Source organism: Rattus norvegicus, chromosome 4 (assembly GCF_036323735.1).
Source record: "Rattus norvegicus strain BN/NHsdMcwi chromosome 4, GRCr8, whole genome shotgun sequence".
NCBI classification, from domain to species: Eukaryota; Metazoa; Chordata; class Mammalia; order Rodentia; family Muridae; genus Rattus; species Rattus norvegicus.
Window position 1 is genome coordinate 78,887,295 of NC_086022.1, and position 19,338 is coordinate 78,906,632.

At 49.4% G+C, this 19,338-nt stretch overlaps 1 protein-coding gene across 4 annotated transcripts; it reads left to right on the forward strand.

Moving 5' to 3' along the window:
• Nucleotides 1-645: 645 nt before the first annotated feature.
• Nucleotides 646-18,902, forward strand: Zfp775 (zinc finger protein 775). 4 transcript variants are annotated; one of them, XM_006236422.4, is made up of 3 exons: nucleotides 646-793; nucleotides 8,737-8,825; nucleotides 15,170-17,452. In XM_006236422.4, the coding sequence occupies exons 2-3, from the start codon at nucleotides 8,795-8,797 to the stop codon at nucleotides 16,759-16,761; spliced, it is 1,623 nt and encodes a 540-aa protein (XP_006236484.1). In that variant the 5' UTR covers nucleotides 646-793; nucleotides 8,737-8,794; the 3' UTR covers nucleotides 16,762-17,452. The 4 variants fall into 4 exon arrangements, with proteins under 4 accessions (XP_006236484.1, XP_006236483.1, XP_063142098.1 ...); XM_063286028.1 differs by having other exon boundaries at nucleotides 732-792; nucleotides 8,734-8,825; NM_001107859.2 differs by having other exon boundaries at nucleotides 736-793; nucleotides 8,744-8,825; nucleotides 15,170-18,902.
• The last annotated feature ends 436 nt before the right edge of the window (nucleotides 18,903-19,338 follow it).

Here is a 19,338-nt window from a genome sequence, read left to right on the forward strand (position 1 = left end):
TTAGGTAATCTCTTCAGACCTGTTTTCTCAGGTAGAAAAGGCGCCCCTGACTGCAATGATTTCCAAAGCCATTTGCAAACAGTTCCAAACATCACTTATCATGACTCAGTGTGGTCAGCTGATGTGCTGGCTAGCAATGGCTCACTGTACACTCATGAGGCAAAAGAGCCCTGCAATGTGCAACAGGCAAGTGTGAGCAATGCCACCTAAACACAGCTTTCAGGGAATAAAGAAAAAGAGTCCAATAAAGTCCAATAAAGTCTCCAGAGGGCTCCTAAAAGCGGTATATTTTATGTGTCCCGCAATGGCTTCCAAGCAAGGACACCAAGTAGCGCCTCGCTACTGCGGTACCCCGCACTTATGCCGAGAGTTCAGATGTCAATACACGCTTGTGCGTGAAGCAGAGCGCTCAAAGGCAGGCAGATCGGAGGCACCAGGTGGACAGGCACAGAATCATCGCGCTGTCGTAGAGCACAGAGCGTCAGGGACCCCTTCTCCCACCCCAGCAGTGTTCAACTCACAGATAAATTGCTTAGGGCTGCGGGGCCAGGCGAGGTCAGACCCTGGCTATTGGCTCCGGAGAACAAAGGGGCCGCCCCGCGGGTTGCTCCAATAGGACCGGGAGTGTCATCTGAGCCGAGCATCCAATCCGCAGCGGGGCGGTGCAGGGCGGCCAGCCAATCACGCGCGCCCGCCTGCCCCGCCTGCCCCGGGACTGGCCATGGCCCGGAGCCCGGTACCCAAGTCGCCCCTTGGGTAGCAGTTCCCGTTAACCTTAGCCACAAAGTCAAAGGTATTTATTTCTCAGGCCCCCTCCCACCGAGTCCCTGTGCAATTCTGGCGGGGAGGGGCGGTTCAGGGACGGACCAGCGCCCGACTGCTGTTCCCGTGCTGCTCTGCTGTCCCGGACTGTAGAGGAAAGATGGGTACCGGGCCTTGAGGTGCCCGGGATCCCGCGTGCGCCTCAGCTCTGGGCCCCAATTTTCTGCACCACCAGCACCCTGCCCAGCTCAGTGGGAGGGACCTGAGGTTGGCTGGGAGGGCAACAGGCCAGGGCGGTAAGGTCTGGAGGGTAGGACCGTTGGAGAACCTAGAGGCGGCCCCTCCTGACCATCTGGTTGTTCTGAGTTCCCTGTCTGTGTCTGCACCCGGTGTAGAAGAGCTTGGGGCAGCAATCCCAGTGTCGGCTACAGAAAGACTCGTAGTAAGGGGATCCCTAAGTGAGCGATTCCGTGAGCCGGGATGAAGATGGAGGAAGAGGAAAACACTTAGAACTTACAAATGTGTGCGCGTCTTGAGGGGTGGTTACTGAGGCTTCTTTCAAGTAAAATGACCACAGCAGCCTCAGTGGGTGTGGTGTCTGGCGACACGGAGTCCGAATGGTCTCTAGCAGCAGTGGGAAGTTGGGTGTGGTCACCTGAGGCTGGAGGAAGTGACAGTCCAGACTCTGCATTTTTATTTGTTTGCTTTTGGTTTTTTAGTTGTGTTAAGCAATAACATTCGAACATTTCATAGCATTTGTGTCCTGCCAGTTCCAAGGTTCCATGATTCTGTGCTTCTTCCAATCAGTTGTGGTTGACGTTTATGTAAATGAGCCCTCATAACCGAATTTTGTAATGGTTTACAAGGCTGGGGCCTGGACTGTGTGTTAGGAATAGAAGCATCCTGTATTCGGGTGCGTTTGGTGTTCTGGTGGAAAAGCATGGATGACAGTTACCCCCACAGGTACTTGTTTGGGTGACACATAAGTTAAACAGTAGCTTCGAGTCTCCAAAAGGTGTCTGTCTCTGGCAAAGTGACCCCTGATTTGGGCCAGGGAGGGGAGTAAGGGCAAGGTTCACTGAAAGATAAACAAGTAAGTTATAGGTAGGCAGGCATGTGAGATATTAGGTGATATACTGGGGACAATGGGGGAAAACTAACCAAAGACTTTATTTTGAATGCCTTGCCAAGACATTTTTGTCTAAATTTCCAAGTATCAGGGAGCTCTTAAAGTATGTTAAGAGAGTAAAATGTCAAAATCACACTTTTAGAAAAATCAGTTTGGAACTTGGTGATGGTGGCCCACACCTCCCAGGACTTAGGAGGCAGAGGTAGGCAGATGTCTGAATTGGAGGCCAGCTTGGCCTACAGAGTGAGTTTCAGTACAACCAGGGCTACAAAGAAACCCTGTCTTGTGAAGGGTGAGGGGAAGAAAGAGAGAGGAGAGAGAGAGAGAGAGAGAGAGAGAGAGAGAGAGAGAGAGAGAGATCAGTTTGGGTTCTGGTGGCAAATGGATTTGGATGGACCAAGAAAATCAGTAAAACTTTAAAACCATTCATTCATTCATTGAATTTGTATGGGTATGTGTGTGTGTGTGTGAGAGAGAGAGAGAGAGAGAGAGAGAGAGAGAGAGAGAGAGAGAGAGAGAGAGGAAGAGAGAGAGAGAGAGAGAGAGAGAGAGAGAGAGAGGACAGAGGACATAATTTTTGAAAGATGGTTCTCTCACTCTACTATGTGGATTCCATGGATTCCATGGTATCAAGCTTAGGTCAACCAGCTAGCATGTCAAAATACTTTAACCCACTAAGCCAGTGGCTCTCTACCTTCCTAATACTGTGACCATTTAATACAGTTCCTTATGTTGTGGTGACCTCTAACCATAAAATTATTTTCATTGCTACTTTCATAACTGTAAATTTGCTACTGTTATGAATCATAATGTAAATATCTGTGTTTTCTGATATGGTCTTAGGCAACCTGTGTTGAAAGGGTCATTCGACCCCCAAAGGGGTCTGTGTCCCACGGATTGAGAACTGCTGCATTAAGCTTGTTTTGTTTTTTGAAGTTATTTAGGTGAGAAATGGTGAGATCTGGACTCAGGATTGGTGTCAGGTGGCCCAGGACACCAGGCTCCTGATTCCCATGCTAGGTGCCATGAGAAAGCCTGGAAGAACTTTGCTGACCTTGGGTGTGGGCTCAAGGGAGAAACTTGGGCTGATGATATAGACTTGGAGTAACACAACTCACCTAAGGTTGGTAGAGGGAAAGGGGCCTTTGCTCCTGTAAGGGCTAGGCCCTGGAGGAGCTCACACTGCATGGACTACTGGGCACAGTCTGTTTTTTTATGTCCCGGAAGGCTGCACAGACTCTGTTCCTGGCTCCCTTAGTTCTGGCTTTTGGAGTGAGTAGCTGTGTTAATATGGCTCTGGATATTCAAAGACTCTTTAAAAACACACACACAAAAAAACAAAAACAGGGGTTCATGTAGCCCAGACTAGTGTTGAACTTGATATGTAGCTTAGGCTGGACTTGAACTCCTGGCGCTCTTGTTACTGGAAGCTTAGGTTACATGAATGTACGACTGTTCAGCTTTGAGAAGATGTATCTCACGACTGATTGTTTCCGTTGTCACGAGTGGACAGTAGAGAGAGCTGTGTTGATATGCTTCACGTTGGCACCATTGTATACTGTTGGAAATGCACCTTAAAAAGACTTATTTTTAATACCTTATGTGTCTAAGTGCTTTGCCTATGTGTATGTCTAAGAACTACATACATGCAGTGCCTATGGATCAGAGGAGGGAGTCGGTTCCAGTTCCAGGAGTTACACATGATGATCCGTCATCATGTGGGTGCTGAGAACTGAACCCCATCCTATGCAAGAGCAGCAAGAGTTCTTAATATCCGAGTCACCTCTCTGGCCCCTGTGCCTTATGTTCTAAGATGCTTTCCTCTTTGCTTACAAGTATAGCCTTCCAGTCCTCCTGTGTCTAAGGGACAGTGTTGTCTGTCCCAGTGTTGCCTGTCTCCCAGTGGTTGTTTGAAACTGCAGCTAATATTGGACCATATTCAGTCTTTTCCAGCACACAATCTCACAGTGTAATTTATAAATCAGACATACAGAAAGGGTAAGGTCAATTAACGCTTCAATATAACAGTTAGGACATTTGTACCATAATAAATGTCATGTGGTTCTTGGTTCTCTCAAAATGTCTTATGTATTGCACCAGGTGAGGTTCTGGAAAGCACACTGTGGGCAAATGGGTGGGCCCCTTGGAGCTCCCTTCTGTGTCCTTGAACTTCTGTCTCCTGTCTCCGTAGCTGATTTGAATAGGAGGCATTTGCTTGTGTCTTCCAAGCTTCCTGCTTGCCTTTCAGCATGTTTGAATGAAGTCTTTTCCAAGGCAGAGAAAACGTGTTGTTATTGACAAAGGACTGGGGCAGAGGAGTGACAGCATTTAAGTCTTCAGTCTAATTGGCCAGCCATTTCAGTGCTAGTGGAGGCTCTTCTGTGTCAGGGCTCTGGCAGGGCAGCCTTCCTAGAGCTCCTCCTGGAAGACACAGTGGCATTGGCTGCTAGTCATGACCACACGTGGTCTCTGACTCACACATGACCAGTGTCATTGAGAGACTGAATCTAAAGTTAGCTTATTTGAATTGAGGATGTTTTTGCTGTATTTTTAAAATGATTTTGCTTATTTTTATTTCATTTGTAGTAATGTTTTGCTTGCATGTATGTTTGTGTGAGGGCATCAGGTTCCCTGGAACTGGAATTACAGGTAGTTGTGAGCTGCCATGTGGGTGCTGGGAATTGAACCTCTGGAGGGCTGAGTCATCTCCACTTTATTTGAATTTAAAGAACAGAGTTGGGCATAGACACCAAACTCCTGAAGATGAGGAACTGCGGGTTTGTTTTCGGTCACCTTCCAAGTCTCATGCCCTCTCTTGGAGGCCACATAGTTACAGAGTTAAGGTACCAGCATATCCAGGACTTGAGCAATGACTTAGCCTCTTGGAGGCAGGATTTCCACCCATTCTTTCTTTCCCCAGGTCATTGTCAAGGTGTTTAAAGAAGCCTTACCCCCTCCTCCGACAAGGGGGGGATGTGGGCGCTGCAGCTCCTCTGCCTCAAGGGGAGATCTGAGAACCCCCACCGCACAGAGACACAGAGGTTGTTCTCATCTATCCCAATGCAGATGTTGTCTCAGCTCTCCAGCAATTTCCTGGTGAGGCAGGCAGGCAGGGAAAGCGAGCAGAAGGCAGTCACTGGTGGTGCTCTGGGGAGAGGTGGGGTCAGTGAGTTCTAGGAGGGAATTGGCAGGTAGGGGGGTCGGGGGGATTGGCAGGTGGGGAGGGCCCCTAGGCAGACTGTCTCCTGTCTGGGTCTCCTGGGAAGGTAAAAGGTCATTAGTCCATATGAGAGTTCAACAGGGCGAGGACTTTGTGGGACCTCTTGACTGAGGAAAGCCAGTGGCTGGGCTTTTATCATTGGAAGTCCTACTTTACTACTGAGGAAGGAGATGTGAGGTACCATCCGCTTCTCACTTCCATTCCTGGGCAGGGTCCTGCACTGTGGGAGGGGTGAGGAAACCTGACAGGTCCCTGAGGTGCTGGTCCCTGGCATTTGGCCTCATCTCATTCCTACTTCTGCACTTCATGCTTTTCAGTCTATGCTGACACCAAAGTCCCTGGTTATCTTCCCAGTCCCAGGCCCCACCACCTGCTGCAGGCCACACTCCCCTCTTTGTGTTTCTGCAGTTGGCAGTGCAGCTGGTGGCTTGGGGACTTCCCATCAGGGGAGTCCATTTCCAAACTGCAACCTGACCCAGTGTGGGGATCTAGGCTTGAGCAGGCATGGGAAGATGGAGGTGACCAGGGCTCTATCTTGTATGTGTTCTGTCCTTATGGTATCTGTGGGTGGGGTGGAAGGAAGAGAGCGTCAGGACTAGAGGTCAGGCTCCCTGTGATAGACCAACATGTGTTCCTGTCTGGTGAGGCTGTATAGGAAGGTGCGTGTGTGTACACCTGTCCCTGTCCCTTAGCTTCTGTGTCCTGCTGGGTGGACAGTCAGCTCACTCTTGTCAGCTGACTGGTGCATCAGGTGGGCTCTGAGAAGGCTAAGTGGTGTAGTAGAATGATGGATGGAATGAGAGACAGACACCCTTGGTAAGAGTCTGTGGTGACACAGAGGACCCAACAGGGTCCACATGCAGGGCCTGCCTTGGGCTTGGGCTTGGTTTTCCTAGGATGTTGTTCTGCAGACATGGAACATCTGAGCTTACAGGAAGTAGGTCTCAAAAGCCATGGCCTCCCTCCCCCATCTCTGTCTCTTTCTGTATCCTCCCTTGTTTGACTCTTTTGAGCATGTGTGGGTCTCCTTCCTTCTGTCCCCACATTTGTCCCTGCTGAGATCCCAGAAGAGTTGCTTGGCCTGCTGTGGTCTGCTGTGGCCTGCTGTGGCCTGCTGTGGCCTGGACAGACATATTAAGGTGGTGCTCAGGTTGGGTCACCAGGAACCGAAGCCTTTCTGGTTCCGTTTTTAAATCAGTTCTTAGAAGCCAGAGTAGGTAAGGTGGGCTCTGACTGGGTGGTTTAGGGCCTGCCCTGTGTGGTGTAGGTGAGACCTGGCCCTCTAACCTGGTTCTGCATTTCTGACCCACGCTCTCTGTCTGAGTCTCCCCATGGGTATGTGACCTCTCTGTTTGCAGTTCTCAAGGCCTCTTGAGGTGGTCCCCAAGGTGTGGGATGTAGAGGGACCAGGAGACAGTGGGTGCAGGCAAGAGGGAGCTGCAGTCCCAAGATGACTCTTCAGGTAGAGGTTGCTTTTAGCTTCCTGTTACTCCCTTGTGTCTGCCCACCAGTGGGTTTCAGTGTCTAGGAGAATGCACAGTGGAAGTTCTCCCCAGATCCTCATGGGGAAACCTGCTGCCTCCACAGAAGAGATCTCCACAGGGGTAAAAGGCTGAGGTTTGTTTTGTTCGTTGAATAAATACTAGTAAGAACGGTGACATTGCCAGACAGTGGAACTCAAGCCCCGGATATATGCTCTCCCAACAAATCACGTTGGTCCCCAGGCAGGAGGACGTCACATGCAGCATCACATGGCCCACCTGGTCATTGGGGTGCCATCTGTTAGATAATGGCTCTAATCCAAATTAAAAATAAACATCGTATTTTTATAAGGGAAAAGTTTCTATTTCAGCCAGCCTACCTCTCTCTGGAAGATGAGGCTCTGGGCTTCCTTTCTGTTCACATCTCCAATGATGGCTTCCAGACCCTTGAGGAAGACATTAGTGGGTCATCAAGCTTGCAAGAGGCTTATTTAGTTTTGCAAAGATCTACAGCTGTTTAGAGAGGACAGGGCCAGAGCTTAGCAACTGCAAGTTTCTAGAGAAAATGTTCTGAGAAAAAGAAAGATGTTTCTTCCCTTCCTTACAGCCGGGGTTTGTCTTTCCAGTCAGGGCACCAGTTTCTAGCCTGGGTAACTACTCCCAAAGCAGACTTAGGAAGGTGGCTTGGGGATTATCCAATCGAGAGATAGTCTCTGTTCAGGTCTCTAGAGCCCAGAGTTTGTTTTCTAGTTGACGATAACCCAATCAAAAGTACCAAAAAGGCCCTGTCCAAGGCCAGCATGAAGTCCACAGGGCAGCTAACATAGCCCCTCCTTGTGTTAAGGTGGCATTAGTGGGTAAAGCCAGACCCCAACTTTAGGAGAGAAAGTCATGTGTCTGTGGTGGGTAGAATGAGCCCACCGTGAGCCACAGCTCAAAGCCAGGCACAGTGTTTGGAAATGCACAAACCAGTAAGTGTTGGAGGTGAGCTGGGGAGATGCTGGAAGCCTTGAGTTCTAGCCCTAGCACTGCATAAAAAAGCCAGGCACAGGTCAATGATGGAAGCAGTAGGGATATAGAAACAGGGGGCCATAAACTGAAGATCTTCTTGGGGTACCTGATAAGCAAGGGTAGCCTGGGATACACAAGACCCTGCCTTATACTCCTCTAAATACTGTGGGGGGTGGGTGAAAAGAAATGTGAGGGGAGTTGACTTGTCCATGCAGGTCCCAGGATAAGCCAGCTACTGTGGTAAGGTGACACTTAAGCAGAAGAAGGTTTCAAGAGTGAGACAGGTGGGGATGAGAAGACCAGTGCAGCTCAGACTTGGGTAGCCAAGAAGCTCCACGGTCTGTCTGGGGTGTCCACACAGCTACACTGCCTCAAGCCATACCCAGGTATAAAGGGAAGCAGTTGGGAATCAGAAGATGAGTGTGAAGTAAGATAAGATCGATGAATGCTAGATCATGAATAAGGAGTGTGGGCTAGCATGTTCTTGGTGGCAGTGATGGCATCAGCGGCAGCGGCAGTGAGATGTCCTGGAGGGGTTTACTCTGGGGCATTGGAAGAGTGTTCCGCTGACTTAGGACACGTGGGAGAAGGTCTGCCTTCCATGTGTTGTTTTGGTTTTGTGATGATGCTGGGGGTTGAATTCCAGGCCTTGCACACAGCTAGGCAAGCGCTCTGCTCTTGGGAGTTACATCCCCAGTCCCTCCAGGTATCTTCTCTAGCAGAATCCCCACATCTATCCTTACCTGATAGACCTGGTCCTCAGGTGGCATGCTGCTCACACACCCTCTACCCATGCTGAGGCCGTGGGCCTTAAGTCTCTAGTGGGGGGTTTGTCCAGTTCAGCTGTTCAGTCATCTTTATGTCTCTGGGCACACCAAGGCCTCTCTTGGGCCCAGTTCCTCTTTGTACATGAGAATTGTGCCAACCCAACCTTCCCATCTGCACAATTTTACCTGAGGGAATGGATAGAACTGAAAAACAAACAAACAAACAAACAGAAACCCAAACCTCCTCCTCCCCCCCCAAAAAAACTCCAAAACCAAAAAAGCCTGGGCTATGAGAAGGGAGGGGGGCTGGGCAAATGGTCTGGACCATGTGCCATCAGCCATTCTTTCTCTTTTCTTCCCTCTGAGCCCCCAGGTGGCAGGGCTGGGACCTCACCAGCACCGATGCAGAAGGAGACCTGCAGGGATGGAGAGGGGCCCTGCTGGCAGCACCTCAGGTAAGAGAATCAGCCTCCCCGTCCCAGACCCCTCGCCCTCCTTGGAGCCAAATGTAAGTTGATGTCCAGAATGTAGAATTTCAGTGTGGGTACCAAGACTTTGAAGGTCATTCAAAGAATAAAACAAGGACATTAATGTTGAGGGGGGAGGGGCAAAGGTGGGCTGGTAGAGATATGCAGCAGATTGGGTAAAAAGTGGGGTATGTTTTGGGTGTGGAACTGGGGCTTGAAGACTCTCCGGCTGGTCAGATTTGGAGAATGAGCTCTCAGGGTAGGATGGCTGGCTAAGAGAAGCTGGTATTTATTGAACCCAGAGTACCATAGATCCTGGGGTCACTCAGAGTGCAAGGTCTTCATCTCTCTGTGGCTGCTATGATGACAGACAGTAGCCAGCCTGGGGATTTCCCAGGCACATGCTGCCTGAAGTGGAAAATTTTCCTACCTGGTCATGTGCTCTTGATAGGAGCCCACTGCAGGCCTGCAAAACCCCCCTACTGCAAATGGCCCTCTCATCTCTTAGTAGCAGTTCTGTCATGGCAACAGGGAGCATCATTTTGTTATTAACGAATGGGGACAAGTACCCACAGGCCAGGGGCTTTCATCACATCTGAGCCCAAGAGAATAGGCCTCTGGGCAGGCTAAGGTCCAAGCACACCCCCTTCCTCAGCTGTAGGACCTGCAGGGACCTGTGCTGTCCACATTCCTCTCTACCTCTCAGTGGGCAGATGGAGAAGAGCTCTGCCCAGGGTCATCTTTCTGGTTGGATGTCAAACCTTGCAAGTTTAAGTAGCAAAGCATTAAACATGGGGATCTCTGGGTTACTTTAATTGGCAGCATGTCAATCAGGGACAGTGATCTCTTCTCAATGAATAAACCTCAGATTCACTGCCAGGTTGGATACTTGGTACCACATGCTTCCTTTGTCCAGATTTCAGTGCAGGTCAGGGGACAGCCCTATAATCAATTCAACTCATTACACTCGGGTATTCAAGTCCTAACAATATATAATTGAAGTCACTACCTTTCCTTCTAAAGCATGGCTTTATTAAAATGAATTTTCATGAGCAAGCACAGGGAAGACCAACATTTATTTGGAACTGACTTTTATTGACTTTTATTAACATTATGCACCAGGAATCTATCATAACTATTTTTCCCTGAAATAAAGTGTCTTAGCTACTTTTCTGCTTCTGTGATAAAACACCATGACTGAGGCAACTTATAAAACAAAGCATTTGATTTGGCTCACGGTTTCAGAGGATTAGATTCCATAATGGTGGAATGGAGGGACAGCTGAGGACACATCTTAATAACAGAGAGAGAGAGAGAGAGAGAGAGAGAGAGAGAGAGAGAGAGAGAGAGAGAGAGAAGGAGAGAGGAAGGAAAGGGGAGAGGGAGGGAGGGAGAGAGGGGAGATAGACAGACAGACAAAGAGAAAAAGACACACATACACAGAGACAGAGAGTACTGGGAATGGCACAAGTCTTTTGAAACCACAAAGCCTGCCCCCAGTGACACACTTCCATCAATGAGATCATACTTCCTTCTACCAACTGGGGGCCAAGTATTCAAACATATGGCTCCTGTGGAGGCCATTCTCATTCAAACTACCACAGAAAGTCTGTTGACACTAAGGCGTAGGTCAGTCTTCCACCCAGGACTGGTAGTGCCACCTCGAGCCGTATGTCACACTCTTCAGTTCCATCAGCCCGTTTGTCTAGTGCGTGATGTCCTTAGCTCTTTAAATTTTCTTTTGGTGCAGTTCCTGGGCTAGCAGCGTCAGCTTTATGGTGGAGCAACCTCAGCACAGCAGGGTTTTAGTTAAACATTTCCTCACCTAAATGGACTTTAGTTTCAGAGCAAATAAAAAAAAAAAAAACCTACAGAGTGGAGGCCCCTCTCCTTTTGACATTTTACCTTAGTGAAGTATGATTGATGAGCTGATATTAGCATAGTAACTCCCAAAGCCCGCAGTGTACACGAGGGCTAACCCTTGGAGCCAGACTTTTTATGGGTTTGGTATAGAATATAGAGTAATGTTGCTGACTCCAAATACAGTACCCAACTGACTTTCCTTCCTACCTCTAACCTGAAGGACCAGTTCCTTTTTACAGCAGTCGCCTTTTCAGAATGTTGTGCAGCTGGCACTACACAGCATGTGGCTTTTCAGATTGGCTTCTTTAACTTAGCAATATACACTTAGGTCTCCCCAGAGCCCCAGCCTTCTGTGACCTGACAGCGGGCTTCTTTTTATGACTAAATACCACTCCGTATATACACATAGCAACATCTACCCCTGATGCTCACTCCTCCAAGGGCATCTTGTTGGGAACTGTTCTTTACTTATTTGGGTCAATACAACACTGATTGCTGAATTGTACCATAAGCTTGCGTTCAGCTCCTTAATACGTCGCTGAAGCGTCTTTTGAAGAAATTGTCATTTTTCATTCCTTCTGCCAAGGAATGAGCCCCTGCTGCTCTACATCGCCAGCCTTTAGGCTTCTGGCAGTGTTAGAATTCTGTGGTAGCATCTTACTTTTAATATTGTATGAGCCAAATTTTCCTTTTAAGGATTTTCTTATCAAATTATATACATTATATATTTTATAAGTTAATTTAAATGGGACTATGCTGAATTTGAGTATTATTTGCCTTTTCATTTCGGAATATATTTGTCCTGGGGTTCTGTACTAGTTTTACTTCTTTTGCTGCGATAAAATACCCTGATCAAAGCAATATAGAGAAGAAAGAGCTTACCTGACTTACAGTGCCAGGTCACAGGTCATCATTTGGGGAAGTCATGGCAGGAAGCCAGTCAGCTGATCACGTCACGTCACATTTCAGAGCACGGAGGGAGTAAAAGCGTCTGGAACTGCCTGCCGCAGCCCTTCAGCTTTCTTCACATTTACAGTTCAGAGCCCGGGTCCTGAACTCGTGCCTCATGAATCGGGGTGGGTCTTCACACCTCAGTTAACAATCAAGACGGCTCACCACTGACATACCCGCTGGTCAGCTTGATCTAGATAACTGTTCATTAAAACTCTCTTCCCAGGTGACAGTTAAACCTAACAGCACAAGTTCTTTGCCTCTTCAGTAAAGTTTAGTGATTCTCTTTACGAAAGGTTTCTGTGCTTTTTAAGGCGTTCACAGTTATTTCATAATGATTACGTTTGAATGCCTTGTGTCTGACAGTCTTGCTGAGCATTTCTACTTGTTAGTGAATTCTCTGGAAACCTGAGCAGAGGAGAGGTCCCCCCTTCCAGTATCTTTGTGTTTCCCTATATCCTTTGGCTGATTCCCCAAGGACAAGGTTAAATAGTATCAATGATACTATTTATTCTTATTCTTAACACTGTCTTCTATCCTTCCTGTTGAATAGAATGCTTGCTGTAATTTTAGTACACTTTTTTTTGTTAAATTTCCCTATATTCTTAGTTTGCTAATGTTTTTCCTCCTGCCTCCTGAAATGACGTTTTCATCATATGACCTTTCTGCATCTACTGAGAATGGCATAAGACATACTTTTTTTTGTAATGCTGAAGAATTAATTTAATGCTGGAGCAGACCTCGTGGCTGCTGAGCACTCGCTCTACAGCTCCACATGGTGTCTTTACTCTTAATAAGATGATCTCAAGAATTATATCAAGCCAGCCTTGCTTCTCGGGAGCGGGGAGGATCTCTGCTAGGCTATAATATATTCTTCCTGATTCTGATGAACTTGCTTCGCATATGTTTGTGTTTGTTTTAGAGCAGGAAATCTCTGCCTAATCCCCATTCCCGTAAGCTTGCCTTAGAGTGCTCCCCATTCCCGTAAGCTTACCTTAGAGTGCTCCCCATTCCCGTAAGCTTGCCTTAGAGTGCTCCCCATTCCCGTAAGCTTGCCTTAGAGTGCTCCCCGTTCCCGTAAGCTTGCCTTAGAGTGCTCCCCGTTCCCGTAAGCTTGCCTTAGAGTGCTCCCCGTTCCCGTAAGCTTGCCTTAGAGTGCTCCCCGTTCCCGTAAGCTTGCCTTAGAGTGCTCCCCGTTCCCGTAAGCTTGCCTTAGAGTGCTCCCCATTCCCAGCCTCCCATTAATCTTTCCTGTTACTGAACAGGTGGTCCAGAGCTGGGAGCAATTCTTTCTGACAAATTGAAAGGTATTTTTATTTAAGAGTGAGGGGCTTGTGTCTGTGAATGTATGCTGCACACGTTCAGTTCCCACTGAGGCAGAAGACAATGTCAGGTTCCCTAGAGCTAAAGTTACAGTTGGTTGTGAGCCACTCCACGTGGGTGCTGGGGACTGAATTCAGGTCCTCTGGGAAGAGCAGGGCATGCTCTTAGGTTCTGAACCATCTCCCAAACCTTCCTTTGAATTTTTTATAGAATGTGTTGATGTAGCCATGTTGTATATATCTCAGTTTGGTGCTAGAATTCAGCTACCACATTAGCCTCTTATACATGTTTATACAGTCTATTTTTTTTTTTGTTTTTGTTTTTTTCCGGAGCTGGGGACCGAACCCAGGGCCTTGCACTTGCTAGGCAAACGCTCTACCACTGAGCTAAATCCCCAACCCCCTACAGTCTGGTTTTTAAAAGCATGATCTTATTTAAAATTATTTTTTAATGTGTTTTTATTTAAAAAAATTAAAGACCAGGCTTTACATAACCAAGACTGTCCTGGAACTCACTATGTAGGCCGGGGTAGCCTCGAACTCACAGAGCTCTCTCTGCCTGCTTCTGCCTCCCAAGTGTTGGGATGAAACGGCTATGCTATGCTGTCTTTATTTCTGTGTGTATGTGTGTTTTGCCTGCATATTTCTGAGCATCGCCTGTATGCATAGACACCAGAAGGGAGCATCAGATCTCCTGAGACTCTATTACAGGTGGTTATGTGATACTTTGTAGGTGCTGGGAACTGAACTTAGATCCTCTGGAAGAGCAACCCATGTTCTTAATCACTGAGCCATCTCTCCAGCCCCTTTAACCTGCTCTGAAATAATTTTTAATTAATATTTTCTGGTAAAATTAATGACTTTATATTTACAGATTTAGTGACATAAAGGCTGCACATGATATTTTAGGGTTTTGGGACTCCTTTGGTACTTTTGCTAGTCTTTGTTTTTAACCTTATTAACACCCCCTTTCCACTTTGAATGTGCTGCTGTGCTGACGCTGAAGACTGTTGTTTACAAATCTTTCTCTTGGCTCACAACTGTCTCACACCACAGCCTTTTTATCAGGTGTGAGCATCTTACTGAAGATGCACATGTTACCAGGCCCATAAGTCCTTACAAAGCAAACCCAGCTTTGTGACCAGGACTCACATCAAGGGACACCGACTTGGTTTCTAATTCACAGATTAGTTTTTACCAGATCTGATGGTCACATAAAGTGGACCACATCCATACAGTCTTTTCTGAAGCAATTTTCACTATGACTTCTTACTGCCAGGAGCTTGGGTGTAAGGTATGGGCTGGTAGCACTTTCCCCGAGCTCTCGTGGATTTCCTTTATTGAGAGGGATCGGAATATGTCCTCCCATTTGGAGCCTTTGGGGCCTACCTACTCTCTTACTCTTGGGGAACTTGCTGAACCAGGGATCTTACCAGTGTGGTGTTACTGCTTCACGGCTGTCGTATTGGAGCAGGGGCCCTGCCAAGGAAGAGGAAAGGTTAGTGACTTGGGGTGTGGTACCCCTAACCACTGAGAGACTGAGCATGCCTTTGCCTACAGAGCATCCAGTTCCAAACTCTTAGAAACAGAACAGCAAGCTTTTGGATGGTGAGATGGCTCGGCAGGTGGCGCTCTTACAGGGCAAACCTGATAGCCCAAGTTCAATCCCCAAAGCCTACTTGTGGAATGAGGACATCAACTCCACAGAGTTGTCCTCTAACCTCCGCATAGCCACCTTGCATCTGCCTACACACACACACACACACACACACACACACACACACACACACACTTGTGTGTGTGTTGGGGAGGTATTTTTTCTTATAGTGATAATTTTGAGCATGGCCTTCTTTTCTCCCTGGGTCAGAAAGCATCCCTGCTTGGTTTCTTTAACATCTCTGAATCTTCTGGGCCTTGGGTAGAGAAGGCAGGACAGCATCTGCATGCCCATGGCCTTGGCAAGCCAGCCAGGCCCTTGTCTTTGCTGTGGGCTTCCTCCTCACTCCACATTCTGCCTTTCATGTAGAGTCCTTCCAGTCTTTCCCATCCCGTTCTTTCTTATCCCTGATTGTCCCTTTATTTAAAGCTATTTGCCTCTTACCCTTTCAGCTGTCCTTACCGGTCCACAACCCTCTCCTTCTCTAGGCTGTTGCATTCCAGAGCGATGTCTTCTGACTTCTCCCTTTGCCTCTGCAGGAGATGGGGTGGCAAGGATCAAGCAGGAGAAGCCAGAGTGGCTGTTGCAGACTGTGGCACCTCAGGCCGTGCTTCCGGAGAAGGACAAGGAAAACATATTTCAGCAGCAGAGTGGTCTCCCACCCTGCCAGACCATGGGGCGGCCCTGGGCTCTGGGGTCACAAGAGGAGACTGGAGATGCACGGTGCACCCCACTTCCTGAGCACGATGCACCGCTGGCTACTCGAGTTCCAGGGACAGCCCCAGGTCCTCTGAGCCCCTCACTTTCTGCGGGTGGGGGTCACTTTGTGTGCGTCGATTGTGGGAAGAGGTTCAGCTGGTGGTCGTCCCTGAAGATTCACCAGCGCACACACACAGGCGAGAAGCCTTACCTCTGTGGCAAGTGTGGCAAGAGCTTCAGCCAGAAGCCCAACCTGGTGCGTCACCAGCGCCACCATACGGGCGAGAGGCCCTTCTGCTGCCTGGAGTGCACCAGACGCTTCAGTCAGAAACAGCACCTACTCAAGCACCAGAAGACACACTCACGGCCTGCCACTCACACGTGTCCAGAATGTGAGCGCTGCTTTCGGCACCAAGTGGGCCTCCGCATCCACCAGCGAGCACATGCCCGAAACCGCCTAGGTGCCCGGGTCAACTTACACGAGATGCTCCGGCATGCTGCTGCACGTCGCTGGGCGTATCGCCTGCGCCCAGAATCCCCACGCGGGCATCCCGAGTGTACCTGGTTGGGGCTCTGTCGGAGTTGGTGGGGCCAGCATGGTGCCCGGACAACAGCCCACACCCGCTTAGGTCCTAGTGAACAGCGCCAGTTCATCTGCAATGATTGCGGCAAGAGCTTCACTTGGTGGTCATCGCTGAACATCCATCAGCGCATCCACACGGGTGAGCGACCCTATGCGTGTCCTGAGTGTGGCCGCCGCTTCAGCCAGAAGCCCAACCTCACGAGGCACCTACGCAACCACACGGGTGAGCGGCCACACCCTTGCTCGCACTGTGAACGCAGCTTCCGCCAGAAGCAGCACCTTCTCAAGCACCTGCGCACACACCTGCCTGGCGCCCAGGCTGCAAGGTGCACCAGCTGTGGCCAGAGCTGCCCCAGCCGTGCAGCACTGCGAGCCCACCAGCGTGTGCACGCAGCTGCGGAGCTGCTGCGCTCGCAGTCTGCAGTCCGGGGTGTTGTGCCCAGCTCTGAGTCACAAGCTGAGATTGCCCAGAGTGTGGCCGTGAAGCCCGAAGGTCCCCAGGGTGCTAAGAGGGTGCTCTGTGGCCAGGGGCTCGAGACCCTGACTGTGCCCAATGAGCAGCGCCAGTTCATCTGCAATGAGTGCGGCAAGAGCTTTTCATGGTGGTCAGCGCTCACCATCCACCAGCGCATCCACACAGGCGAGCGGCCCTATGCCTGTCCAGACTGTGGCCGCTGTTTCAGCCAGAAACCTAACCTCACACGGCACCGGCGCAACCACACTGGGGAGAGGCCCTACCTGTGTTCAGCCTGTGGCCGTGGCTTCCGACAAAAGCAGCATCTGCTCAAGCATCAGCGAGTCCATCGTGAAGCTCAGGCACCACACCCTGTCCCGGAGAAAGAGCTGTAGTGAGCCCTGTGCACCTGGTGGTGGTGGATGGTGGAGTGTGTGGCTGTAGGGTGTATATCAGGAACAAGAGGTGCTCCCTGAGTTAGGCTCATCAAGGTTCTGAAGCCTGAGGATGGTGTTCTAGAAGCATCTCAAAGGAAGCCTGAAAAGTGCCTAGTAGGGGAGGTGAGATCAAAGCTGTGAATGTCTAGGATGGGCTATGATTGTTAGTAGACCATTCCGAATTGGCTGCCATGTGTAGGTACCTTGTGAGGGGTCTATGGGGGCCCTAGGAAAGCCACCTTGTATGAAATGACCTGGGACGGATCAATGGTAGCACTAGCCTGTCACACAGGTTACAATATGGTCAGTAGGGTGGTTGGTCCCCATGGGAAAGCCGGTCACAGACTCCAGGATACCAATAGAACAAAAGCTGTGGCTAAGAAGGGGTTAATTATTGCCCCACTGGCTGGTCTGATGGGACTCTGAGATCTTGCTGCTTGGGGCCTAGGTACTGCAGACTGGCCTGACTGAAAATGTGTATGAAGATTGGGAGTCGTCATGCAGTCAGGTGGTCTCCTCCACAGCTTGGCTGCTTGGGGCAGTGACTATGCAAGAACAGGCTGCCTGTGCAAAGTGTATGGATTTCTGTGACTGACTTGGGTCCTTACCCATACTGGTATTGGAGAAAAATGAAGCACTGAATATTCCACATGGTGTCACTGTTCTTTATGAATCATCCTTACTGGAGCCCAGATGTGTGAGCTCCCTAGGATAAGGGGTGTGTGTGTGTGTGTGTGTGTGTGTGTGTGTGTGTGTGTGTGTGTGTGTGGTGCAGGAGGTGTAACCATTCATCTGTGTCCTACTCCTACCCAAGCTGGAGGGTAGTTTTCTGACTTCCACTCTCATTCATGTCACTTGCTTGTCTCTTCCCATGCACCGATCCTCTGTCCCACCCTGTCCCTCTGACGTCACCTCTCATGTCTCTCTAAAAAAGGGTTGCTGATGTGCTGGTGCTGACAGAAGCCAGGGCTCCAGCCCAGGCTATGAGGCCTTGGGTTTGTACTCCTTCCGGGAGATGAGTACCAGGTCAGGATACCCTGGAAGCAGGAGGAAGGTAAAGTTCAGGAGGAGGGAGAACTATACTTGCGGGTGTCCTGGGGCCTGTGTTCCCGAGGATGCAGAGCCCAGCCTGGCTTCTGGTCACCACTCTAAATGGAGAATAGCTTGGCCTTTTATTTTGGAGATGTTTTAGTTGTAGTGTTATGGAAGGACGGGTAAGGCTACAGGAGGGCAAACAAGACCCTTACGGCCGGCCGTTGCACCTCTCCTGAGGAGCACAGCACCAGTGAAGCTTAGCCTCAAGCTGGGCCTGCACTTTCTTGGTCGAGTTCTTTGACTGTAAACTGGGCCGAGTCCTGCGCTGGGTGAGGTGTGCTGATGAGCTCTGAGAACCAACAGGAGCTGAACCTGCAGAGCTCCCTGTGCCCCTCCCCCCACCACTCCCCTGTCTCCCTACCCTGCATTGCCCTTCCCAGGGGGGTCCAGTGTCTTGCATCTCACCAGAACAGAGTCCTTCCATGTTTCTTCATCTTTGTCAGCTAGCAAATCCTGAGTCTAGCTTGAGAAGATGACCTACTCCTGCGAGGATCCCAGGGCACCACCATCTGGGGCTAGAGAACAATTGCCGTCAGGGTAGACTCTGCCGAAACACTGGCTCCCTAGAGAACCAAGTGGGCAAGGGTGGTACGGGCATTCACAGAAGATAACGGATGTGCTCCTTCCTTCAGTGGACTAGGTTCTCTCCCACAAATGGCCTGTGCTTAATGTCAAATCACAGTGGTGTGTCAGTAGGACTCGGGGTTAACAAGGCCTAGTTGTAGCCCCTGCTTGTGCAAGTTGGTGAGGATGCCTGTTCACTTTTCCTGTTTGTCGACTGTCTCACAGGGTCACAGAGTAGACGGCCAAATACCAGAGGGGTGAATTATGGTTTATATGCATATTGATCTGGTGGGGTCTGCAAAGCACTGGCTCCTTAACAGACCTGTGTACCAGGACTGTGCAAGATGAGTAGAACATGGCCTCTGCCCTCACTGAAGGACTTCCTAAGGAATCATTTTCATATGTCGTGCAACTTGTCACAGTCTGTATGCCCAGCTCTCAAAGAGTGGCTTCCAGCCCTAGCCTTGTTAGTGAGGCTTTCTTGTTCATTTTCTCATTTAATTCCATGTGGTCCATGATCTGAGTGAAGCAGTGCTATTGTCATGCATTTGGAGGAAAATGGGTCAGTAGTGGACTTGCTCACCAGTCCTTCTACATTGATGACAGGTCCAGGCCGCCGGTCAGCCTAAGGTCTATTGTCACGAATATTGGCTTCTCAAAGGAAAGCACAGAGCTGTCAACTTCAGTTCTGATTCCCTTTCTTTGTAAAGCGGGTTAGAGAATATCAAAGAGGTGGCATAAGATCAAAGACAAGGTGGTACTGACCCTGGAGGTTTACAGTGTGGGGTGCTGTGCAGCATTGCAGAGTTTAAGGGGGAGGCGCACACAGGAGCCAGCCCTGAGAAAGGAAACAAGACCCCAAGAGTTTCTATCCTG